The sequence below is a fragment of the Ostrea edulis genome, chromosome 4 (assembly GCF_947568905.1).
Source record: "Ostrea edulis chromosome 4, xbOstEdul1.1, whole genome shotgun sequence".
NCBI classification, from domain to species: Eukaryota; Metazoa; Mollusca; class Bivalvia; order Ostreida; family Ostreidae; genus Ostrea; species Ostrea edulis.
Genome location: NC_079167.1, coordinates 1,141,571 through 1,169,480, shown reverse-complemented (window position 1 = coordinate 1,169,480; position 27,910 = coordinate 1,141,571). Strand labels below are relative to the sequence as shown.

General features: G+C 34.6%; 1 protein-coding gene across 4 annotated transcripts in view; it reads left to right on the top strand.

Moving 5' to 3' along the window:
* LOC125668850 (uncharacterized) overlaps positions 1 to 27,910 on the top strand; it is a 95,266-nt gene that overhangs the window by 15,225 nt on the left and 52,131 nt on the right. For 2 of the 4 annotated variants that reach the window (XM_056161557.1, XM_056161559.1), the window contains exon 2: positions 24,545 to 24,670. In XM_056161557.1, the coding sequence (XP_056017532.1) occupies positions 24,554 to 24,670 (117 nt within the window). In that variant the 5' untranslated portion in view covers positions 24,545 to 24,553. Of the gene's footprint in view, positions 1 to 20,510; positions 20,578 to 24,541; positions 24,671 to 27,910 lie in introns of all 4 variants that reach the window. The other 2 variants (XM_056161560.1, XM_056161558.1) reach the window with 2 other exon arrangements.

Below are 27,910 nucleotides of genomic sequence, written 5' to 3'. Positions count from 1 at the left end.
AATATCATCTCATTCGCTTCATAAATAAGATAGTTACAAACGTTTTAGTATTATCCAATCAAAATGAAGCGCACGTGCATGCGCGTGCAAATTAGTAATTTTGACCATGCAAATCAGTTAAGAGTCTCAATATCTACCTATGATATGAATTTCAAGCCATTTCAATGAACAACAAAAAAGTTAGACTGATTCCAAAGTTAGTGTACAAATTTTGTAATGCACGTGCTGACAAAATAACTATTATTTTTCATATGTACAAATGATATACTATCATCCTATTTAGGTTTTATATCGCTTCCTTCAATATTCTGATTTTCCATTTTTTGTACCAAAATTGCAATGCATGTGCGCGCGCGTGCATGCAGGTGAAGACAAAATGACTATCACTATGCACATCTACAAACGCTATGCTATCATCTTGGAAAGTTTCATATCGATCCCTTTTGTAGTTTCTGAGAACACTACCGGACAAAAAAGTACCGGAGAAAAAGAATAATAAAAATAACTAGATTCGATCTCGTTGCGAGCAACGAGTGGGTCTTCCGTCCAAATTTAAATGTGATTAGATAAGAATTTTACTGACATTTTCGTTCATAAATAATGATAAAAATATTTTGTCTAGACGTACAATTTAGCTTTGGTAATGTTTTACAAATATTGATCATTTAAATGTTATAAATTAAAGACTCTCTCTACCTCTTGGCAACTAATTAAAGGGGTCAGCTTTTTTTCGAGAAAAAAGTTAATAATGTTATTTACTGTGATACAGATTCGACTGATCAGGCGAGTCATGCCGCCCGAAGGCCTATTTTTTGATATCATTCTAGATATATCTCGCAAAACTGAACAAATTTTGTTCTACATGTCCTATGGAAATTTTGTTAAGAAAAAAGTTATTGATTGCGACACTAATCAAACTCTTCAGGCGAGCCATGAGGCCCGTTCGCCTTTTTCATGATGTTGTTTGAAACATCTTGCAAAACTGAACAATTTTTGCTCTAGATGTCTCATTAAAAGTTTCTTGACTAAAAAGTTATAGATTACAACAATAACCCAACTGTTCAGGTGAGCCATGAGACCCGCAGGCCTTATTCTTAACATTGTTAGTTAACGCTTGCGAATCTGAACAACTTTTGTTCTACATGTCTTATCAAAAGTTTCTCGAGAAAAAAGTTATTAATGTTATTAATTGTGATACAAATTCGACTGTTCAGGCGAGCCATGACGCCCTGAGGCCTATTTTTTGATATCATTAGATAGATCTTGCAAAACTGAACAACTTTTATTCTACATGTTTTATCAAAGTTTCGTGAGGAAAAAGTTAATCATTGTAACAGAAATTCAATGGTTCAGGCGAGCCATGAGGCCCATGGGCCCATTTCTTGATACGGCACGAAAGATCTCAATAAACTGTACAACTTTTGTTATATATGTCTAAACAAAATATTTACGAGTATAACGTTATGCGACATTTATCACTGTTAAGGCGAGTCATAAGGCCCGTGGGCCGTTTTCTTGATATCGTTTGAAAGATCTTGCAAAACTGAACAACTTTTGTTCTACATGTCTTATCAAAAGATTCTCGAGAAAAAAGTTAGTAATTGTGACACTGATCAAACTGTTCAGGCGAGCCATGAGACCCGTTGGCCTTTTTCATGATGTTGTTCGAAAGATCTTGCAAAACTGAACAACTTTTGTTCAAGATGTCTTATTAAAAGTTTCTTGACAAAAATGTTATAGATTGCAACAATAACCCAACTGTTCAGGTGAGCCATGAGACCTGCAGGCCTATTTATTAACATCGTTAGTTAACCCTTGCGAAACTGAACAACTTTTGTTCTACATGTCTTGTCAAAAGTTTCTCGAGAAAAAAGTTATTAATGTTATTAATTGTGATACAAATTCGACTGTTCAGGCGAGCCATGACACCCTGAGGCCTAGTTGTTGATATCTTTAGATAGATCTTGCAAACCTGAACAACTTTTATTCTACATGTCTTATCAAAAGTTTCGTGAGAAAAAAGTTAATCATTGTAACAGAAATTCAATGGTTCAGGCGAGCCATGAGGCCTATGGGCCCATTTTTTGATATGACACGAAAGATCTCAATAAACTGTACAACTTTTGTTATATATGTCTAAGCAAAATATTTACGAGTAAAAAGTTATGATTTAAAACGTGGAGAAAAATGAGACACTTTTTAAAACTCCATTTTCGACCCCTACCGAGCTTCCATACTAGGCACTTCCGGAAATTTTGAAAACCCAGGTGCACAACTACAACATGTCTTCTAACATCACTGAAAATTTCAGCACTCTAGCTTTTATCGTTTTTGAGTTTTTGTCTGGACAAAATGGTCATCTGAAAATCGATAAAAGGGGGATAACTTCCAACCGGAAGTGATTTTTCGAAAATTGAAACGGCGGTACAAACTTCAAATGGCAACGCATCAATCCTGAAAATTTGAAGCAAATTGATCCATCCATCTCCGAGAAATCTTCTGCACAAAAATCGGTAAGGAGAAAAAAAAAGAATAATAATAATAACTAGATTCGATCTCGTTGCGAGCAACGAGTGGGTCTTCCGTCCAAATTTAGATGTGATTAGATAAGAATTTGACTGACATTTTCGTTCATAAATAATGATACAAATATATTGTCTAGACGTACAATTTAGCTTTGGTAATGTTTTACAAATATTGATCATTTAAATGTTATAAATTAAAGACTCTCTCTACCTCTCGGCAACTAATTAAAGGGGTCAGCTTTTTTTCGAGAAAAAAGTTAATCTTATTTACTGCGATACAGATTCGACTGATCAGGCGAGTCATGCCGCCCGGAGGCCTATTTTTTTTTTTTATATCATTCTAGATATATCTCGCAAAACTGAACAAATTTTTTTCTACATGTCCTATGGAAATTTTCTTAAGAAAAAAGTTATTGATTGCGACATTTATCAGACTGTTAAGGCGAGTCATAAGGCCCGTGGGCCTTTTTCTTGATATCGTTTGAAAGATCTTGCAAACTTGAACAACTTTTGGTCTACATGTTTTATCAAAAGTTTCTCCAGAAAAAAGCTATTGATTGTGACACTAATCAAACTCTTCAGGCGAGCCATGAGGCCTGTTCGCCTTTTTCATGATGTTGTTTGAAACATCTTGCAAAACTGAACAACTTTTGCTCTAGATGTCTCATTAAAAGTTTCTTGACTAAAATGTTATAGATTACAACAATAACCCAACTGTTCAGGTGAGCCATGAGACCCGCAGGCCTTATTCTTAACATCGTTAGTAACGCTTGCGAATCTGAACAACTTTTGTTCTACATGTCTTATCAAAAGTTTCTCGAGAAAAAAGTTATTAATGTTATTAATTGTGATACAAATTTGACTGTTCAGGCGAGCCATGACGCCCGCAGGCCTATTTTTTGATATCATTAGATAGATCTTGTAAAACTGAACAACTTTTATTCTACATGTTTTATCAGAGTTTCGTGAGGAAAAAGTTAATCATTGTAACAGAAACTCAATGGTTCAGGCGATCCATGAGGCCCATGGGCCCATTTCTTGATACGGCACGAAAGATCTCAATAAACTGTACAACTTTTGTTATATATGTCTAATCAAAATATTTACGAGTATAACGTTATGCGACATTTATCACTGTTAAGGCGAGTCATAAGGCCCGTGGGCCTTTTTCTTGATATCGTTTGAAAGATCTTGCAAAACTGAACAACTTTTGTCCTACATGTCTTCTCAAAAGATTCTCGAGAAAAAAGTTAGTGATTGTGACACTGATCAAACTGTTCAGGCGAGCCATGAGGCCTGTTGGCCTTTTTCATGATGTTGTTCGAAAGATCTTGCAAAACTGAACAACTTTTGTTCAAGATGTCTTATTAAAAGTTTCTTGACAAAAATGTTATAGATTGCAACAATAACCCAACTGTTCAGGTGAGCCATGAGACCCGCAGGCCTATTTATTAACATCGTTAGTTAACCCTTGCGAAACTGAACAACTTTTGTTCAACATGTCTTGTCAAAAGTTTCTCGAGAAAAAAGTTATTAATGTTATTAATTGTGATACAAATTCGACTGTTCAGGCGAGCCATGACGCCCTGAGGCCTATTTTTTGATATCATTAGATAGATCTTGCAAACCTGAACAACTTTTATTCTACATGTCTTATCAAAAGTTTCGTGAGAAAAAAGTTAATCATTGTAACAGAAACTCAATGGTTCAGGCAAGCCATGAGGCCTATGGGCCCATTTCTTGATATGACACGAAAGATCTCAATAAACTGTACAACTTTTGTTATATATGTCTAAGCAAAATATTTACGAGTAAAAAGTTATGATTTAAAACGTGGAGAAAAATGAGACACTTTTTTAAACTCCATTTTCGACCCCTACCGAGCTTCCATACTAGGCACTTCCGGAAATTTTGAAAACCCAGGTGCACAACTACAACATGTCTTCTAACATCACTGAAAATTTCAGCACTCTAGCTTTTATCGTTTTTGAGTTTTTGTCTGGACAAAATGGTCATCTGAAAATCGATAAAAGGGGGATAACTTCCAACCGGAAGTGATTTTTCGAAAATTGAAACGGCGGTACAAACTTCAAATGGCAACGCATCAATCCTGAAAATTTGAAGCAAATTGATCCATCCATCTCCGAGAAATCTTCTGCACAAAAATCGGTAAGGAGAAAAAAAAAGAATAATAATAATAAGAAGAAGAAAAGTGAAAAATCAACAATAGAATAATAGAAGGGTCTTCCGCTGAAGACGGAAGACCCTAATAATAAGAAAAGTGAAAAATCAACAATAGAATAATAGAAGGGTCTTCCGCTGAAGACGGAAGACCCTAATAATAACTAGAAACTCATTACTAGTAATGAGTAGGTCTTCCGTTTGACCACTTCCGGTAAAGAGCTTTTTATTCCTACGAAAACCATTTAAATGTATCAGAAAATGTGCATTAACAATCAATGAGAAATGTATTATCGAATTTTTTACTCCTTTCTCGTAACTTCCGGTGACGACCGGAAGTACTATTCAGATGCGTTTTCCTATAAATGACAGCGACTCTTTACTGTGTATATTCTCTGAAAATTTCACGTCTCTATCTGAAGGAGTTCTCAACAAAAAGAAGTAGACTAGAGAAAGAAAAAGTAGTAGGTTACTACCGACCGGAAGTCAATTTTGAAAAACAAAATTATCAAAACTTTAGAAGTTGGTACTTTTATAAAGACATGTGAAAATCATATGAAAGACTCCAAATATAAGCGAGATTTATGGGGACAAAGAGACGAAAAGTAAAAAGGTATTTTATCAAGAAACCGGAAGTAGTTGTTTTGACTACCGACAGACTCAATATTCTCTTGACACTTTGAAAGAGAGTTAATAAACCAGTGTAGGTTTCAATTTAAAAGAAAAAGTTTGAAATTTGCGATTCTTTCCATCACTTCCGGTGACGACAGGAAGTGACGGTCGACATGTTCAACCCCCTACTGCACGCTTATAAACGGAGATTGATCATCCCTGAATATTTGATGAACCTATATTTTACCTTTTCCAAGAAAAATGCTGGAGAAAATTTCTTTTGAGAAACAGAAAATCGGCTGTATTTTCCGACCGGAAGTGAATTTTGTAAAAACAAAAATAATTATAGCAAGGTCATTTCATAAGACAGTATTCCTGAAAATGTCAAGAAAATATATCCAGTCATCTCTGAGAAATCACTCGAAGAAATCGGAAAATCGACATTTTTTTAAACACTTCCGGTATAGACCGAAAGTGCCGGACGAAAAAATTGAATGTATGTGTACAATCGACTAATGTTAGTTGATCAACTCTACAAGTTTCAAGCGTCTATCTATACTCATTATTGAGAAACTGAAAAAACAAGGTTTGAACATGTCCACCTCATATCTCACGACCGGAAGTGAATTTTACAAAAATATATAAATATACTCTAGACATTTATAGTGTCTATAACATATGTAAAATTCAAATCCTTAACTTGTTTTATGACCGAGATTTATGGCACTGAAAAATGAGAGAATGAATAGTCTTTCTTTGATATAACCGGAAGTTGGAGATTCAACTTCCGGTGGGGTCAACATTTTTTAAGAATTGGAACGAGACCTAGTAAACCAATATAGGTTTCAATTTGAAAGAAAAATGTTTGAAATTTATGATTCATTAATCACTTCCGGTGACGACCGGAAGTGACGGCCGACATTCTTAACCCCCTACTGCACGCCTACAAAGTGAAATCTTTTAACTCTAAAAATTTGGTGACTCTATCGTTTACCGTTTCTGAGAAAAACGCTGGACAACGAAAACAGCTAATAAGCCGTATTTGCCGACCGGAAGTAAATTTTACAAAAATATTTAAATATACTCTAGACATTTATAGTGACTATAATATATGTAAAACTAAACTCATTAACTAGTTTCATGACCGAGATTTATGGCACTGAAAAATGAGAGAATGAATAGTCTTTATTTGATATAACCGGAAGTTGAAGATTCAACTTCCGGTGGGGTCAACATTTTTTGAGAATAAGAACGAGATATAGTAAACCGAAATAGGTTTCAATTTGAAAGAAAAAAGTTTGAAATTCATGATTCCTTTAATCACTTCCGGTGACGACCGGAAGTGACGGCCGACATTCTTAACTCCCTACTGCACGCCTACGAAGTGAGATCTATTAACTCTGAAAATTTGGTGACTCTATCTTTTACCGTTTCTGAGAAAAACGCTGGACAAGATGTCTTGTAAAAAGATGGAAATTGGACATATCTTGCGACCGGAAGTGAATTTTGAGAAAATGAAAAAAATGCCTCGAGGTACCATCCTTCTCTATAATCTGTGAAAGTTTCAGGAAAATCCATCCAACGGTCTCGGAGACGAAAGGGAAAAAAAATAATAATAATAATAAACAGTAGAATCACTATAAGGTCTTCCGTTGGTAACGGAAGACCTTAACTAGTACTTATTGTAACGGGGACCGTTACAGATGTTCCCCAAACATTCCCCCATTTAGCAAGTGGTGTCATTTATTTCAGTACAAGTGGTTTTGACCATTGCAAACTGTGAAACATGTGAATATATAACTATTTTATAACGTTCAGTCCATTTCATGCTAATACAAATCAGTTATAAAGATCTGAGAGTTTTGTGCACGTACATGCATGCACGTGCATATACATAATTCGACCATCTCGATACATCAGAAGTCTTACTATATGAGTACAAGAGAAGTTTCACAACTGTTCAATGAAAAACGAGAAATTAACGGCAACTCAAAACTACAAAGACCGAAATCAATGCACGTGCATACACGTGCGCGTGAGTACCACACAGCAATTTTGTTGATGCTATTCAATAGACATTTGAACAATATACTTACTATATGAATTTGGTATCGATTCTTCACTCATAAGAAAGTTATTGGCATTTCAAAATCGTCCAATCAGAATTAAGCGAACGTGCATGCGCATGCAGGGAAGTGATTTTGAGACTATTAATAAATTGAGAGGCCCAAAACATACCTGCAACCTAATTTTCAAACCTATTCATTGCAATCTCAAAATGTTATAGACCAATACTTAAATATAGACGTCAAAAATTACATTGCAAGCGCATTCACGCGCACGCGATTTTCACAATCGAAAATTTGTTGACACCATTTCATAGACATTCATATCATAGATCCTCAGGGTAAATTTGAATTCATTTGAGTTTTTAATTCAATAGTTATGACCATTTTAGTACCCGAAAAATGAAAGAAAAGCTATGCACGTGCATACACGCGCACGTGAGTATGACTCAGCATCAGTGTTGATGTCATTCAATAGACATTTGATAGATATACTTACAGTATAAATTTCATATTGTTTCCATCATTTATAAGAAAGTTATGGCGATTTGAAAATCGTCCAATCAGAATTTAGCACACGTGCATGCACGTGCCTGATGGTAATTATGACTGTACACTTTTGTTAAGAATATCAAGATACATATACAATACAAGTTTGAAAAGATTTTGACAAAAAACAAAAAAGTTATGGTCATCGAAAGAATTGAACCTTCAAAAGACAATACACGTGCGTGCGCATGCGCGTTTGCAATTTTTATTACATCGATCTGTAGATATTTGACATGTCTACCTATCCTGTAAATATCATTAAATTTCCTTGATTGGCATGAATGTTATAAACGGTTTTGTATTATCCAATCAAATTGAAGCACACGTGCATGCGCGTGCAGAATTGAAATTTTGACGATGCCAAACAGTTAAGGGTTCCATGTTATACCTACGATATAAATAGCAAACGATTTCATTGAAAAATAAAAAAGTTAGACTGATTCCAAAGTTTGTAAACAAAAAATCCAATGCACGTGCATGCACATGCATGCATTTTCAGACAAAATGACATTCGTTCCGCACATCTACATATGCTATACTATCATCCTAAAAAGGTTTCATATTGATCCCTTGAGTAGTTTCTGAGAACACTCGTGGACAAAAAAGTTCCAAGAAGAAAGAAAGAATAATAATAATAACTAGACACGATCTCGTTGCGAGCAACGAGTAGGTCTTCCGTCCGATTTGTTGATGCACTCGGAGTTTAAAAAAAAAAAAAAAAAAAAGACAAATGAGTCCCAATTTAATTTCCGACTTTAAGACACTTTAGATATAATCAATTTTTCATATCATAAGCTTCTGAAGCAAAGTTGCGGTGAAATTCGTTTGAAATTCGACTCTCCAGGCGAGCCATAAGGCCCGCGGGCCTATTTCTTGATGTCATTTGTTAGCCCTCTATAGACTCAACAACTTTAGTTCTATATGTCTTTACAAAATATTTACCTGTAAAAAGTTATTGAGATCGACCGATATGGACAAAAAATCGACTCTACAGGCGAGCCATTAGGACCATAGGCCTATTTCTTGATATCAATCGATAGATCTCGATAAACTGAACAACTTTTGTTCAATATGTCCTTACAAAATATTTACCAGTTACAAGTTTTTGAAATCGACTGATATCGACAAAAATCGACTCTACAGGCGAGCCATGAGGCCCACAGACCCATTTTTTGATATTGATCGATAGGTTATGACACATTGAACAACTTTTGTTCAATAATGCTTTTCAAAAAATATGTCGTTTTAAAGATATGAGGCGTCAAATATTTACGATTTTGGCCCTTAAAATCTCTAATTACGTAACATATGACCTACTTTTTGATTTGATAAGATCAAGCTCGTTGAGGTGAACATTTCCGCTTCTACAACTTATTATAAAATATTAATAGTTTCTGAGATATTCTCAAAAACATTTGGACCCTTCTGAACCCCTAATTTAAAGGGCCAGCCCGTTTTGCTTGATATCGTAAGAAAGGCCTTGTCATTTGAAACATTTTTTGCTCAACAAGTATTTAGAAATTCTTTACCGTTCTCGAGTTATCTCTACAAGAAATATTTAGGGGCCAAACTGTAGCTCCCTAACGGGGCCACATAGGGAAAAAACGAAATGTACATATTGTTTAGATTATCATTCTGAACAACTTTTGTTCAATAATGCTTTTCAAAATATTTGTCGTTTTCAAGATATGAGGCATCAATTATTTATGATTTTGGCCCTTAAAATCCCTTATTACGTAACATATGACCTACTTTTTGATTTGATAAGAACAAGCTCGTTTAGATGAACATTTCCGCTTCAATGACTTATTACAAAATATTAATAGTTTCTGAGATATTCTCATAAACCTTTGGACCCTTCTGGGCCCCTAATTTAAAGGGTCAGCCCCTTTTGCTTGATATCGTAACATTTCAAACATTTTTTGTTCAACAAGTATTTAGAAATTCTTTACCGTTCTCGAGTTATTTCTAGAAGTACTTTTCAGGGGCCAAACTGTAGCTCCCTAACGGGGCCACATAGGGTAAAAACGAAATATGCATATTGTTCAGATCATCATTCTGAACAACTTTTGTTCTTTATTGCTTTTCAAAATATTTGTCGTTTTCGAGATACAAGGGGTAAACAATTTATGGTTTTGGCCCTTAAAATCCCTTATTACGTAACATATGGCCTAAATTTTTATATGAATAAATTTGGATTGTTGAGATGAACATTTTTTGTTCTTTGACTTATACCAAAATATTAACGATTTTTGAGATATTTGATCTAGACTTTGAGCCCTTCTAGATCCCTAATTGAAGGGGCTAGCCCCTAAATCTTGATATTTTCGAAAAGATCTTGTAAATGTGCACAACTTTAAAAAAATTTGTTCTACATGTCTTAACAAAATATTTGCAAGAAAAATGATATTGGAGATCAAAGGTCAAAAATCGCCGAAATCGGCGAAAAATTTTGGCATCCATTTTTTGAGGTCCAGGCGAGCGTTTAGGCAAATCGCCTCCGGTAAAATCGAATCCCCCACAAATCTTCTAAAATGTTTACTCTATCTTGTGTAGAAATTTCAAGACTCTAGCTTCAAAACTAATGGAGGAGATGCGTGGACAACAAGGCCCTTCAAAAAGTCACTAAAAGAGAGATAACTCCTGACCGGAAGTGACGTCAAGCACGAAATTTTGCAAGCAAAGTCTCGTCATCACAAGACATCTTTCCTGAAAATTTCGTGAAAATCGATCGAGAAATGGCTGAGAAAAACGCGTGTACTACCAAGGAAAATAATAATAATAATAATAATAATGAAGAAGAAGAACGCGAACAATAATAGTAAGGTCTTCCGCAGGAGACGGAAGACCTTAATTAGACACGATCTCGTTGCGAGCAACGAGTAGGTCTTCCGTCCGATTTGTTGATGCACTCGGAGTTAAAAAAACCAAAAAAAAGATAAATGAGTCCCAATTTAGTTTCCGACTTTAAGACACTTTAGATATAATCAATTTTTCATATCATAAGCTTCTGAAGCAAAGTTGCGGTGAAATTCGTTTGAAATTCGACTCTCCAGGCGAGCCATAAGGCCCGCGGGCCTATTTCTTGATGTCATTTGTTAGCCCTCTATAGACTCAACAACTTTAGTTCTATATGTCTTTACAAAATATTTACCTGTAAAAAGTTATTGAGATCGACCGATATGGACAAAAAATCGACTCTACAGGCGAGCCATTAGGACCATAGGCCTATTTCTTGATATCAATCGATAGATCTCGATAAACTGAACAACTTTTGTTCAATTTGTCCTTACAAAATATTTACCAGTTACAAGTTTTTGAAATCGACTGATATCGACAAAAATCGACTCTGCAGGCGAGCCATGAGGCCCACAGACCCATTTTTTGATATTGATCGATAGGTTATGACACATTGAACAATTTTTGTTCAATAATGCTTTTCAAAAAATATGTCGTTTTAAAGATATGAGGCGTCAAATATTTACGATTTTGGCCCTTAAAATCTCTAATTACGTAACATATGACCTACTTTTTGATTTGATAAGATCAAGCTCGTTGAGATGAACATTTCCGCTTCTACAACTTATTATAAAATATTAATAGTTTCTGAGATATTTTCAAAAACATTTGGACCCTTCTGAACCCCTAATTTAAAGGGCCAGCCCGTTTTGCTTGATATCTTAAGAAAGGCCTTGTCATTTGAAACATTTTTTGCTCAACAAGTATTTAGAAATTCTTTACCGTTCTCGAGTTATCTCTACAAGAAATATTTAGGGGCCAAACTGTAGCTCCCTAACGGGGCCACATAGGGAAAAAACGAAATGTACATATTGTTTAGATTATCATTCTGAACAACTTTTGTTCAATAATGCTTTTCAACATATTTGTCGTTTTCAAGATATGAGGCGTCAATTATTTATGATTTTGGCCCTTAAAATCCCTTATTACGTAACATATGACCTACTTTTTGATTTGATAAGAACAAGCTCGTTTAGATGAACATTTCCGCTTCAATGACTTATTACAAAATATTAATAGTTTCTGAGATATTCTCATAAACATTTGGACCCTTCTAGGCCCCTAATTTAAAGGGTCAGCCCCTTTTGCTTGATATCGTAAGAAAGGTCATGACATTTCAAACATTTTTTGTTCAACAAGTATTTAGAAATTCTTTACCGTTCTCGAGTTATTTCTAGAAGTAATTTTTAGGGGCCAAACTGTAGCTCCCTAACGGGGCCACATAGGGTAAAAACGAAATATGCATATTGTTCAGATCATCATTCTGAACAACTTTTGTTCTTTATTGCTTTTCAAAATATTTGTCGTTTTCGAGATACAAGGGGTAAAAATTTTATGGTTTTGGCCCTTAAAATCCCTTATTACGTAACATATGACCTCAATTTTTATATGAATAGATTTGGATTGTTGAGATGAACATTTTTTGTTCTTTGACTTATACCAAAATATTAACGATTTTTGAGATATTTGATCTAGACTTTGAGCCCTTCTAGATCCCTAATTTAAGGGGCTAGCCCCTAAATCTTGATATTTTCGAAAAGATCTTGTAAATGTGCACAACTTTTGTTCTACATGTCTTAACAAAATATTTGCAAGAAAAAAGATATTGGAGATCAAAGGTCAAAAATCGCCGAAATCGGCGAAAAATTTTGGCATCCATTTTTTCAGGTCCAGGCGAGCTGTTAGGCAAATCGCCTCCGGTAAAATCGAATTCCCCACAAATCTTCTAAAATGTTTACTCTATCTTGTGTAGAAATTTCAAGACTCTAGCTTCAAAACTAACGGAGGAGATGCGTGGACAACAAGGCCCTTCAAAAAGTCACTAAAAGAGAGATAACTCCTGACCGGAAGTGACGTCAAGCACGAAATTTTGCAAGCAAAATCTCGTCACCAAAAGACATCTTTCCTGAAAATTTCGTGAAAATCGATCGAGAAATGGCTGACAAAAACGCGTGTACTACCAAGGAAAATAATAATAATAACTAGACACGATCTCGTTGCGAGCAACGAGTAGGTCTTCCGTCCGATTTGTTGATGCACTCGGAGTTAAAAAAAAAAAAAAAAGACAAATGAGTCCCAATTTAATTTCCGACTTTAAGACACTTTAGATATAATCAATTTTTCATATCATAAGCTTCTGAAGCAAAGTTGCGGTGAAATTCGTTTGAAATTCGACTCTCCAGGCGAGCCATAAGGCCCGCGGGCCTATTTCTTGATGTCATTTGTTAGCCCTCTATAGACTCAACAACTTTAGTTCTATATGTCTTTACAAAATATTTACCTGTAAAAAGTTATTGAGATCGACCGATATGGACAAAAAATCGACTCTACAGGCGAGCCATTAGGACCATAGGCCTATTTCTTGATATCAATCGATAGATCTCGATAAACTGAACAACTTTTGTTCAATATGTCCTTACAAAATATTTACCAGTTACAAGTTTTTGAAATCGACTGATATCGACAAAAATCGACTCTACAGGCGAGCCATGAGGCCCACAGACCCATTTTTTGATATTGATCGATAGGTTATGACACATTGAACAACTTTTGTTCAATAATGCTTTTCAAAAAATATGTCGTTTTAAAGATATGAGGCGTCAAATATTTACGATTTTGGCCCTTAAAATCTCTAATTACGTAACATATGACCTACTTTTTGATTTGATAAGATCAAGCTCGTTGAGATGAACATTTCCGCTTCTACAACTTATTATAAAATATTAATAGTTTCTGAGATATTCTCAAAAACATTTGGACCCTTCTGAACCCCTAATTTAAAGGGCCAGCCCGTTTTGCTTGATATCGTAAGAAAGGCCTTGTCATTTTAAACATTTTTTGCTCAACAAGTATTCAGAAATTCTTTACCGTTCTCGAGTTATCTCTACAAGAAATATTTAGGGGCCAAACTGTAGCTCCCTAACGGGGCCACATAGGGAAAAAAACGAAATGTACATATTGTTTAGATTATCATTCTGAACAACTTTTGTTCAATAATGCTTTTCAAAATATTTGTCGTTTTCAAGATATGAGGCGTCAATTATTTATGATTTTGGCCCTTAAAATCCCTTATTACATAACATATGACCTACTTTTTGATTTGATAAGAACAAGCTCGTGTAGATGAACATTTCCGCTTCAATGACTTATTACAAAATATTAATAGTTTCTGAGATATTCTCATAAACCTTTGGACCCTTCTGGGCCCCTAATTTAAAGGGTCAGCCCCTTTTGCTTGATATCGTAAGAAAGGTCATGACATTTCAAACATTTTTTGTTCAACAAGTATTTAGAAATTCTTTACCGTTCTCGAGTTATTTCTAGAAGTAATTTTTAGGGGCCAAACTGTAGCTCCCTAACGGGGCCACATAGGGTAAAAACGAAATATGCATATTGTTCAGATCATCATTCTGAACAACTTTTGTTCTTTATTGCTTTTCAAAATATTTGTCGTTTTCGAGATACAAGGGGTAAACAATTTATGGTTTTGGCCCTTAAAATCCCTTATTACGTAACATATGACCTCAATTTTTATATGAATAGATTTGGATTGTTGAGATGAACATTTTTTGTTCTTTGACTTATACCAAAATATTAACGATTTTTGAGATATTTGATCTAGACTTTGAGCCCTTCTAGATCCCTAATTTAAGGGGCTAGCCCCTAAATCTTGATATTTTCGAAAAGATCTCGTAAATGTGCACAACTTTTGTTCTACATGTCTTAACAAAATATTTGCAAGAAAAAAGATATTGGAGATGAAAGGTCAAAAATCGCCGAAATCGGCGAAAAATTTTGGCATCCATTTTTTCAGGTCCAGGCGAGCGTTTAGGCAAATCGCCTCCGGTAAAATCGAATCCCCCACAAATCTTCTAAAATGTTTACTCTATCTTGTGTAGAAATTTCAAGACTCTAGCTTCAAAACTAACGGAGGAGATGTGTGGACAACAAGGCCCTTCAAAAAGTCACTAAAAGAGAGATAACTCCTGACCGGAAGTGACGTCAAGCTCTAAATTTTGCAAGCAAAGTCTCGTCACCAAAAGACATCTTTCCTGAAAATTTCGTGAAAATCGATCGAGAAATGGCTGAGAAAAACGCGTGTACTACCAAGGAAAATAATAATAATAATAATGAAGAAGAAGAACGCGAACAATAATAGTAAGGTCTTCCGCAGGAGACGGAAGACCTTAATGAAGAAGAAGAACGCGAACAATAATAGTAAGGTCTTCCGCAGGAGACGGAAGACCTTAATAATAATAATAATGAAGAAGAAGAACGCGAACAATAATAGTAAGGTCTTCCGCAGGAGACGGAAGACCTTAATGATAATAAGAAACAGAGTAAAACCAATATGTTCCCAAACTTCGTTTGGGGAACATAATAATAATAATAAGAAACAGAGTAAAAACAATATGTTCCCAAACTTTGTTTAGGGAACATAATTAGATCTTTGATCCGCTCATGCAATCGCTACACAAAGTGTGTAGCGATTGCATGAGCGGATCAAAGATCTAATTTTAATTAGATTGGATTGTCTGATACGACTTTAGAGAGAAATGCCCAAAAAAAAAAAAAAAATTCTATACACAGTCATGTATTCAGAGATGATGGAGAGGTGGCCATGGTAGGTTATTGGCAATTTTGTGGCATTCACAAATCTACCATTTGATTATCATAGCAGATGCTTTGACTTAATTGTCGTTTGACTGAAAGGGCTGACGCAAATGCACACTCGATTGCTGGTTCAGTAGCAATGCATGCAGAATATGCAAGTTTTTGGAGTTTTCCAAAATTCGATTTTGGTACCAAATTTTCTTTCTGTTTTTTATTTCAGGTTTCAAAGCTTTATAATCACTGTTATGTGAGTTGGGATATATGACAAGTATCTCTCTCTGAGCATTGTCATACTCTCAGCCACGTAATTCTGCACGATATTTATCGCCATGTATATGGATAAAGTCAAATTCCTTTCCCTGACCTAAGAATTATATAATATTTAGTTTTTGACTTGTTTCAGTCATTGGCTTAGTGCAGGTTTTTCTACAGGTTGGATAAATCATGACCCCTTTAGCAATCAAATCAATATATCGAACTTTACATATTGTTGTTCTGTGGGATCCAGATTAGAATTGCTAGGTCCTCAGTATCTCTTGCTTGTCGTAAGAAGCGACTAAATGGGATGGTTCTTTGGATAAGACTGCAAAACCTGAGGTCCCAGCAGTTATGGCATGATAAAGATCCCTCCCTGCTAAAAGACCGTAAGCGCCAAGCATTAAAGCCTAAGTTTTGCAGCCCTTCACCAGCAATGGTAACGTCTCCATACGAATGAAAAATTCGAGATGGACGTTAAACCATATACAATCAACCAAACAATTTACATGTATTGTCACTTTTATTCTTTGCAAGTTTTTTTAATGGTTTCTTCTACTGTTTTTGTCACACATTATACCAGTTTGTGGTTTTGCCTTTGTACTTGAGTTTCTTTATTACAGAACAGACACTTAAGGGGGGGGGGGGGGGGGGGTTACCAATATTAAGTTGAGTGAACGTCTTTTACAGCTCACTTGACTCGGTGCAACTTCCTCAAAGCTCAAATTTTACTTCTAGTAACAAATATTTGTAAATTATTTGTAACATCAATAGAGGCCATGTAAGGCACCATTTAAAGCTTCTAGCTAGTAAATGATATGTTCCTTTCTTATTCGTGGGGCTCTGTCTTCTAATCTTTGAAAAACTGCTCTGTGAAAGTTTTTATGTCATTATCCTCTACATTTTCTGCAAAATATAGGATACATCTTTATTCTTGATGTTGATAGGTGCTTGAAACGTCTGATTTAAACTTTCCTGGCATAAGATTTAAAGATGTTTTTTTCTATGGGACATATTTAAAAGTTATCTGAAAATTGAAAGTTTGTTCAATTTTACGTATGACAATATATTTGTCTATTTTACTGTATATTGTGGAATATAATTCTTTAAACTAAATAATTCATAGAGTAGTTCATTATTTGTAATATGTCCGATTCTCAATAGTCGAGCCATTATTTATCGGTTTCCCCCATTTTTGCATGTATATACTCAAAAGCAACCCATGTGCTTTCTTTTCATTGATTATATACATTAATGGGATTCCATTCATTAAATATATCGTGAGAAGACATGAAAATGTGGACTGATTTTGATGTTGAAAGTTATATCTACTGACTCATTATTGTGTTTATTATATAAAGATAGGCATATGGGTTATAGTATCTGGAAATGAACCGCATATCATAATGTTTATTTAGTATTAAACATGCTAATTAATAGGTACAGGTTGTTTTGGGAATTCCCGTATAATTTCATAAGACATGAATGAAATGTATCTATAAAAATTGCATTTTGCAGACATTTAAAAATATGTAACACTTTCCACATTACGCTGTCTTTGATTTTTAATACGTATTTATCACTGATGTTCTCTCTGGGAAGCCCTTAGCCCGTTGTTTGTGTTTACAATCTGTCATCTTTAATGCTGTATGGAACACCGTAACGGCCATATTGAATTTGCAAAAATTTTATAATTTCAAATGGCCATATCTTGAAAACGCCCCAACATAAATTTGTCAAACAACCTTCATTTTATACACACTTTCAAAAAATCATAGTGTAGAAAAATCCCTAGAGAGAGAGAGAGAGAGAGGGGGGGGGGGGTAATGTGTTGTTGGCCCATGGTCTATATTATTCATGAATGTGATAGAAATATTTTTTTACTATTATTACATTATATTTCTGCTGCCTTCACTGACTTGCTAATAACCTTTGATTTGTGACTTGTTCTGAACTGTATCCTCTCGACTGAGGCAGTCCTAGCTTTCCTTATTTCTACTTTCAATCTTTCCAAGTCACTAAATTGTGTGATAAAAATGCCCAAGTCTTAAGACTTTGTTGTAAACCTTCAGTCAAGTTTGTAAAACTGTGAACAGCACTGCCTTTGAACATTAAACGCATTTCAATATAATGATAATTTTGAATAAATTGATAAATTCAACACTATTGCATATGCATACAGTGTGAATCCAGAATTTTTAGAACTTTGTTTACCCCCCCCCCCCCCCTCCCCTTATTCTGCACCCATCTAATTTAAAAAAAAAATGAAATTCATATTACAATTTTTTTGTAGCAATGGCATGTTTCAGAAGAGAAAATTATAGAACTTATAATATTGTACATAATCCTAATTTTAACACAATAATGAAATATTTCAGCATTCGCATATAATTATTGAATTAATTGCAACGTAGTTGACCCCCTCTCCACTAGATACATTAAGATTTATTCACGAAACTAGAATTAATTAATGATTTTTCAGTTGTTAATAGCAAGTGGCATGGCTAGTTATCGGTGTGTGTGTGTGTGAAATACTCGCCAAATGCGAGTACATTTGAAAAATAGCGAGTAAAAATAGTGGACACTCGAAAATTTTAGCGAGTGGTGATTTACAAGCTATGATTGTATATAATAATAATAATAAGGCCTTTATTTATCCAGGATTACATATTTAGCGATAACGCTAGTTTTCAATATGGTCCTGCATATAACATACATACAGACAGATATTTAATAAGTAAAATAAACACAGATTAAAAGAAGTAGAATACATATAAACTTAAGAAATAATTATGAATGTAAGATAAATAGAATACAAAATGAAGCTTAAAAAGTATGGTGATAATCTCTAAGATAATTTCTCTTAAAACACGCAACACTCGTTGAGTTTCTGATATTTTGACTCAAGGCATTCCACACTGTGCTCCCTGAAATGCTGAAAGATCTTCTATAATATTCTGTTTTTGCCCTGGGTATATACAATATATTTGAATAAGAATTTCTAGTTTGCCTCTGACTGACTTCTGATACATATTTAAAAACATTTAAATAATCTGGCATTAAACCATGTAAAACTTTATACACTAAAATGACTTTTCTATAGACAAAGTAATCTGATAGAGGCAACCAGTTAAGTTCTGTAAACATGACATTGGATGGTGTTTCAAAATTTCTGATGTTAAGAATTACCCTTGCAGCTCGTTTTTGCAATATAAAAAGCTTATTCACATTTTCAGCATTTCTTGGATTGCTCCATATAGTACAACAATATGTAAAATGTGGAAAAATCATAGTATTAAAAATCTTCAGCAGCGCATCGTTTGACATAAAATATCTTATTCTTCTTAAAATGCCAATTCTCTTGGAAATCTTGTTCATAAGTGATTCTATATGACTTTTCCAGGACAAAGTTTCATCAATAAATAATACCAAGTAATTTTGACTCCTGAACACATTCTATGACATGGTTATTTATCACTAAATTCAATTTTCGATGCTTTGATAATTTTTGTGCCGATCCAATAAGCATACATTGAGTTTTAGACAGGTTTAAGCTTAATTTATTTTCCTTAATCCACATTATACTGCGCTGAAGATCTTCACACATCTTTGACTCAATATTTTCCACTGACTTATCTGTTACATCTTGTGAAGTATCATCTGCATACATATTTACATGAGAATGTTTCAGTGCTTGTGGATAGTCATTAATATACAGGATAAAAAACAATGGGCTTAAAATAGAGCCTTACGGAACTCCAATGGTTACATTTCTTTCATCCGATAAATTGCCTTTCCAAATAACTCTCTGTGTACGATTTGTTAGATATGATTTAAACCATTCAAAAGTATCATTGCATATGCCAAATGACTTGAGTTTGTGTAATAAAACCTTTTGATTTATAGTGTCAAATGCTTTCCGTAAGTCTATAAAAATTACACCAGTAAGTTTACCTTCATCAATATTTTTAAGCCATCTATCTACTAGAGAAATAAGAGTACTTGCACATGAGTGTTTTGGCCTAAAACCAGACTGACAATCTGTAATTAGAGAATTTACTGACAAATACTCATAAAATGAATTAAAAACATGCCTTTCTAAAATTTTGCTAACACAGGGTAAAATGGATACAGGCCGATAATTATTAACTAGACATTCATCCCCTGATTTAAAAAGTGGTACAACTCGTGCCTTTTTCCAGTCATCTGCACAAGTACATGAAGATATAGAATAGTTGAAAATATATGCAAGAATATCACATACACTGTTTGATGAAAGTTTTAGAAGTTTGACAGAGATACCATCCAAACCTGTTGCCTTTGATGCAGACATACATTTTATCTCATTTTCAATAAATTCTGCAGTTATACCTGGTATTGTATAAGAATTTTTAGGTATTTGTTCTTCAACTGTAGGTAAAGTGTCATCAAAATGTTTTCCTAGCTCATGACCAATGTTACAAAAGTAATTATTAAAACATTCAGCAATATCCTTTGTATATTTAAAAATTACGTTATTGTCCTTAAGAAATGTACAGTTTGTATTCGTTTTTTTAGATGGTAAGAATTGCCTAAGTTTGTCCCACATGTCCTTGGGCTTGTTTTCCGCCTGGGAAATTGCTTCCTCAACAAATGCATGTTTTGCCTCCCTGATCTTTTTCGTCACCCTGTTTCTTGATGCTCTGTATAGGTTCCACGCGTGATCATCATTACTCTGTGTCGCCTTTTTAAAGAGGTGTTCACGACGGTGCATTTCTGTAAGTATGTCATCGTTTATCCATTCTTCTGAACGTGAGTTAATTCTTCTTTCTTTTAGAGGAATGTGTTTATCCACCACTTCAAAAAATTTAGAATAAAAGAATTGCCACATAGTATCAATATCCACCATTTCATATATGGGACTCCAGTCAATAGTGTTTAGTTCTTCTTGAAAACTGCTCTCATTTAAGTTTTATCTGTTTTATACGGTGATGCACGATTTGCTTTTCTTAAACTTGCATTCAGAACCATAGAGATGCTTACATGAACAACCAATTTCAACAACCGTTTCTATCCGGATTTTTTAAAATCAATTTTTAAGAAACTCAGAGTCAAACAAACGCTTTAGAGGTCGGACATCGCATTGTGATGAAAAATATAGACATGTGCCACGAGACCTATTCACTTATAGGTGTGATTAAATTGAATTCCAAGTATGAGATTCTTGTTATTCATTTATCTGGGAAAAAATCGGAGTTTATGTTTTACCAAGACTTCTGGTAGTCATTTTTATCAGAATGTCCTATCTACATTAATTTACTGTCATATTGAGGTCGGGTTGTAGTGATGACACGAGTGCACTGCTCACCGCGTATACGATTATCAAAAAAGTTCAGTCTCATGATCGTGCTGCTTATAAACCATGAGTCCGGGATTCGCTTTGAAAAATTGCTAGTGACCACCCTGATGTGACGTGAAATTGAAAGACTTTGGATCTAGACAGATCTACGGTAAACAGTTTGTGGATTATAGGTGCGATGGTCAAGAGACCTAAATATTGCACCATATGACTTTCGAACTTAGTGTCTTGTCCAAACGATGTCTGTTGACTCACTTAGAGGCTCGGTAATGATGGGGAAAATCATTGATTAAAAAAAACGCATCAAAAAAGAGCACTGCTTCATTATTTTTATTTTACCTTGTAGTTTTTCATTTTAGCCTGTTGATTTTTTACCCACAGGCTAAAATTAGTCTGTTGTAGAAAAAGTTAATTTTGACCCCTAGGTTTGCATTACTGGATGTGCCAAGGAAATAGCAAGGGACTTTTGGGATTGGCGTCAAAAAAAATTTCTTCTGAAAGGTTTAGATTTAGCTCGGGATTATTTCACATACTTAGGTCATTAGAGCTCGCAGTTCTTGCTGCGCTCGCTATAACATATTTCTATCTGGTGTCTTACAACAAAACAACTAAGCCAGTAAGGGGATGAAAAGAAATTTAGGTGTACCCAACAGAAAATGACCATTTGTCAAAATCTCTATATTTTTGTCCACAGAAATTATGTATATAATATCTTTTAACAATAATACTGATACATTTAAGAACAGCATGAGAAATTGCCAGATGCTTTTGATATTTTAATGAACATCCGTAAAAACAAATATGACCAATTCCCAGATGAAAGGTATGCGTATTTCTCAGAAATTAGTATACCTTGTGTAGTGGTGAAAGAATTCGAGTATCAAATAAATAAAAATGAAAAACAAAAAGCACTTTTTTCAAAACAGCAGTGATAGAGAATTCCAAGGTCATGTCTTTGTAGGGAAAAATGGGGTTAAAAATTATATCATGGGGTATAAACAATCTGAAATAAAAAAAAAATAAAATGGAAGTGCTACATAAAATTGTAATTTTATTGCTTATAGTAATTTTTGAAAAATTATATTTGCAATTTGTAAAATTGTTGTTGAGCATTATGATACAGCAAAATTACTGAACAGCATATAGTATAAATACTGGATACTTTACATCAAAGTGATATTATGACCTTACACTTTTTCTCAGCTTATGTTTCACCAAAGTGTAACAGATAATACTTGTACACTGAATTTGAAATTGCATTTTTGTTTTTAAATTCACAGCATATACTAATCACTCAAAAGAATTCTTTATCTGATATTTAATACATGTTTTGTTTATTTGTATTCATGAAATGGTATTAATGATTCATTGAAAACAACGATAGATATTAAAAATGTTTATTTTATTTTTAGTTCACCTGATCCGAAGGCTCAAGTGAGCTTTTCTGATCAAAATTTGTCTGTTGGCGTCGTAAACTTTTCACATTTTCATCTTCTCAAGAACCACTGAGCCAATTATAACCAAACTTAGCCAAAAGTATCCTTGGGTAAAGGGCTTTCAAGTTTGTTCAAATGAAGGGCCATGCCCCTTTCAAAGGGGAGATAATCACAAAAATAGGGTGGGGTCGTTTAAAAATCTTCTTCTCAAGTACCACCAGGCCAGAGGAGCTGAAATTTTCATGAAACTTCCTGACATAGTGCAGATTCAAGTTTGTTCAAATCATGGCCCCCGGGGGTAGGTTGGGGCCACAATAGGGGATCAAAGTTTTACATAGAAATATATAGGGAAAATCTTTAAAAATCTTCTTCTCATGAGCCAGAAGAGCTGAGATTTACATGAAAGCCTTCTGACATAGTGCAGATTCAAGTTTGTTCAAATCATGGCCCCCGGGGGTAGTTTGGGGCCACAATAGGGGATCAAAGTTTTTATGGGAAATTGTGAATAAATAGAAAAAACCTTTAAAAATCATCCTCTCAAGAACCAATGGGCCAAAGGAGCTGAGATTTACTTGAAAGCTTCCTGACATAGTGCAGATTCAAGTTTGTAAAAATCATGGCCTCCAGGGGTAGGTTTGGGCCACAATACGGACTAAGGTTTTAGATGCAAATATATATGGAAAGTATTCAGATATGGGCCAAGGTAATCAGGTGAGTGATGTGGCCCTTGGGCCTCTTTTTATTTGTTTTCCTCTCGACCGACCCTAATTTAATTTTTGTTTCCGTAAACCAAGAAATTAAAAAACTGGCCTAAGCTTGTTTTGTCACATGGATACATGTATAATTGCCCTAAAATGTAGTCACAACTTTCCTCTCAGAGAAATACAGATTCAATTTGCATTTCGATCAGCTTAATTGGTGCACCAGACCTTTTTTATGGCTAAAAGTAGGTCAGATAGTTTCCTGGACTTTTTCTCATTATGGATACAGATATTGCACTGAAATTTTGTCATCAATGTCCGACTTTCTGCTTACTATTAAATCTGTACCATAATGATCAGACTTGTGATATCTGGATTTGACTCAACCTTCAATCTCTCAAAGTTTTATCAAGGTCTTTTGAACTTTACAAACTTTTTTACGGTAATATTTGCTGTTGTGAGACATAAGGAATCGTCGTAGACTCATTTTAGAATCATTTGTAGCTCTACAACACGCGCACTGCCATGATCTGTACTTTCGATAAAATACCGGAAGTGAACATTTTAGTTAACTCATACAATGTTTCAGACTAAGTAAATTACGATGTCAATGGTCTATTTTTCGGCAATTGAATTTGGAATTTTTAGTCTCAAACTTGGGAAAAATCAACAGTTTTTGCCATTGGGAATAGTACCGTTTATCAATACCAGTTATATAAGGAAAATGTTAGCTAGGATTTAACTTGCATGTTGCAGATAGACTGAATATTTGTATTTGGGAATTGATAGGTTTGCTATACATGTATATAGGTTTAGGATTGGAAGATCTCAGTTACATCTCATATCCTCTAAACCTCCATATGAAATTTTTTTTTGGAACATTGGATTACCACCTTAAATTCCTGTTAGGTCAGTGAAAATTAATTATTTCACCACACAAATCTGTGGAATTATAACCCTGTGAACTAAATTGAAAATGCAAGTCTGCAGAAATTGAACTTGTGGACAGTAATTTTCTGCTGTGTTTTAGATGCTGGTTTGTAATGTTTGAGACCACGTTAGGATATATTATAGAACATGCATGTGACTGACTCATGTGAGCATTGTCACAGTGGCTAATTATTAGACTTCATTTAAATTGTTGTAATATACCTGTTGTTAACGCACTAAAATACTAAACATGTCACTTTTACTATCCAGCTATGTAATGTATATTGTGTTGGACTAAGTGAAAGCTTTTATTCAGCAGCTGGTACACATGGAAAGTGATAGACCTATAAAGTGCGGCTTTTGCCACCAAGGAACTGAAGTAGAATCTGTCTGCGGCAAGTTACATTATGACAACAAGGATACAGCTGCCCATCACAAGTGCATGGTTGGTGATTTATTTTTATGCTCATGTATAAAAGACTTGAGGTGATGTTATATTTAGCTCATTGGAGCGAAAGACTTTCAATTTTGCACCAGGCCACATTTAAAAAAATGTTGGTTTGCCATAGCCCGAGGTTCATAAAAAATAATGGGTTGGTCAGTAGGGTTTTTTTTTGTTTGTTTGCTGAAAATATATTGAATATCAAAACTCTGTTTTTATGTATTGTGTTCTTTTGATGAATTAACCCTATTACAGTGAATTAACCCTATTATAGTGAATTAACCTATTACAGTGAATTAACCCTATTATAGTGAATTAACCTATTACAGTGAATTAACCCTATTATAGTGAATTAACCCTATTACAGTGAATTAACCCTATTATAGTGAATTAACCTATTACAGTGAATGAACCCTATTACAGTGAATTAACCCTATTATAGTGAATTAACCTATTACAGTGAATGAACCCTATTACAGTGAATTAACCCTATTATAGTGAATTAACCCTATTATAGTGAATTAACCTATTACAGCGAATGAACCCTATTACAGTGAATTAACCCTATTATAGTGAATTAACCTATTATAGTGAATTAACCCATTATAGTGAATTAACCTATTGCAGTGAATTAACCCTATTACAGCGAATTAACCCTATTATAGTGAATTAACCCTATTACAGTGAATTAACCCTATTATTCTGATATGTTACTTGTTTTGTGGGTGTTTGTTTTCCAGGTCTTGAATATGTCCATTGCTTTTTCAAATTTGTCTAGAGTCTTGGTTGCCATGATTTTACTCTCAATGGCCAATGTAACATGCATGTATTATGCATCTTAAACTTGGTAGCATTGTTGTTGAACTAAAACATTATTTGTATAAACTCAACACAATTTCATGTTCAAAGATGTTGGTCAAACGATTTCTGATACATATATCCTTGCTCCATGGTACCTCGAGTTACCGAAATGCCCATGATTTACCGAAATGCCTTCAGAAATAACGAAATTGGAACTAACGAAATTCGATCCCCTTTGAATAAATTTTTATGCCCCCCGAGATCGAAGATCGGGGGGCATATTGTTTTTGTCCTGTCTGTCATTCTGTCATTTTTCTAATTCTGTCATTCTGTCTGAAACTTTAACCTTGCTAATAACTTTTGAACAGTAAGTGATAGAGCTTTGATATTTCATATGAGTATTCCTTGTGACAAGACCTTTCCATGGGTACCAACATTTTTGACCCCGTGATCTTGACCTTGGAGTTTCACCTACTTTTTGAAAACTTTAACCTTGCTAATAACTTTTGAACAGTAAGTGATAAAGCTTTGATATCTCACATGAGTATTCCTTGTGACAAGACCTTCCATGGGTACCAACATTTTTGACCCCGTGATCTTGACCTTGGAGTTTGACCTACTTTTTGAAAACTTTATCCTTGCTAATAACTTTTGAACAGTAAGTGAAAAAGCTTTGATATCTCACATGAGTATTCCTTGTGACAAGACCTTTCCGTGGGTACCAACATTTTTGACCCCGTGACCTTGACCTTGGAGTTTGACTTACTTTTTGAAAACTTTAACCTTGCTAATAACTTTCGAACAGTAAGAGATAGAGCTTTGATATTTCACATGAGTATTCCTTGTTACAAGATCTTTCCGTTGGTATTAAACCTTTTGACCTTGGCATTTGACCTACTTTAAATTTTTTTTTACAATGGTCATAACTTCTAAATGGTAAATATTAGAGCTTTCATATTGTACATGAACATTTCTTTTGACAAGATCTTTCTACTGGTACCAAGATATTTGCCCTTGTGACCTTGGCCATCTTCGGAATTGGCCATTATTGGGGGCATTTGTGTTTCACAAACACATCTTGTTAAATTGAGGCAGGCTACTGACAAACAAGTTGATGTTACAATTTCAACAGTCTCATTTAGAATCAGCATTTTGCAAATTATATGGTCGTTATAATGATCTAATTTGCCATTACAACCTACCATTGGGTCAAATACCGTCTGATGTGTTTCATATCAATTGTTAGGCCGTTCTTGGCACACTGATTTTGACTACGGATAACTCCGTTTACCTGATCAAGACGCAGGACTCGGGTGATTGGGGATACTTACTCCTCCTAGGCATCTGATCCCACCTCTATGTCCAGGGGTCTGTGTTTGTCCAATTATTTTGCATTCCTTATAGGAGTCTTGAGATTGGTCACTATTCGTTATCTTCACCTTTCCTTTCACATAGAATCCTCAAACTTTTTCAGCTGATACATCTTTAGTAGAGGGTGCGTTGCACTTTAAAGTTAGGTTACTGTGACCTTTGAGTAAGAAAATATGACCAAATATGGCAAACTCCTGTCCAACTCATAACTGGACAATTATTTGTCTAGAATCATCAAACTTGGTCAGTTAATGCATCTTAAGTAGAAAGTGTGTCACACTCTGAATCAAGGTCACTGTGACCTATATGATTAAGATGATATGGCCATATGAAAGGTGAAGATAGCTGCAGAACTGTAGCTCTCTGAAAAAATATTTTGACATAACAGAGAGCTACAGAGCCACCCCTTCTAAAAACCTTCGATTTACGGCGCACAAAAAGTTGCACACGGTTGAGGCCTTATATCGTTGTATTCTTGAGTTGCTATTTCATATATTTAATATCAAAAAATTCTTAACATATTTTCCTACTATACTTGTGTCTAAACATACCTTCAAATATTCATTAAAGCCCCATACGACCTGAAAACTCTCAGCTTCAAATGATTTCGTTTGTTGACGTTGCCATGTTAGGTAGCCGGGTCAATTCGTACCCTGTTGTTGTTGGTATATATTCATAAAATTCGTTATATGTTATGTATTCGCTCTTCATTTATCATCAATACGAATAATTTATAGAAATTAAAAAAATAAAGTTTTTCTTAAGGTAAAATAAGCTCTTGATTCATGAAAATGCTACTAAAGTCCTTAACACTCGTGTGGCAGGGATGGAGACCGGACCAGACTAATGAAAGATGCATTGCCGTGAGTTTAGTTATTAGAATAATTATTATTTAAAGGCACTGGGATGATACATTATTTGAAATATTTAGCTAAAATATTTGTGGGGATATGAATTCACATCTAGACGTTATTGTGCAAGTATGGAAATTAACCAGGATTCGAATTGACCCGGCTACCTAACATGGCTACGTCAATAAACGAAATCATTTGAAGCTGGGAGTTTTCAGGT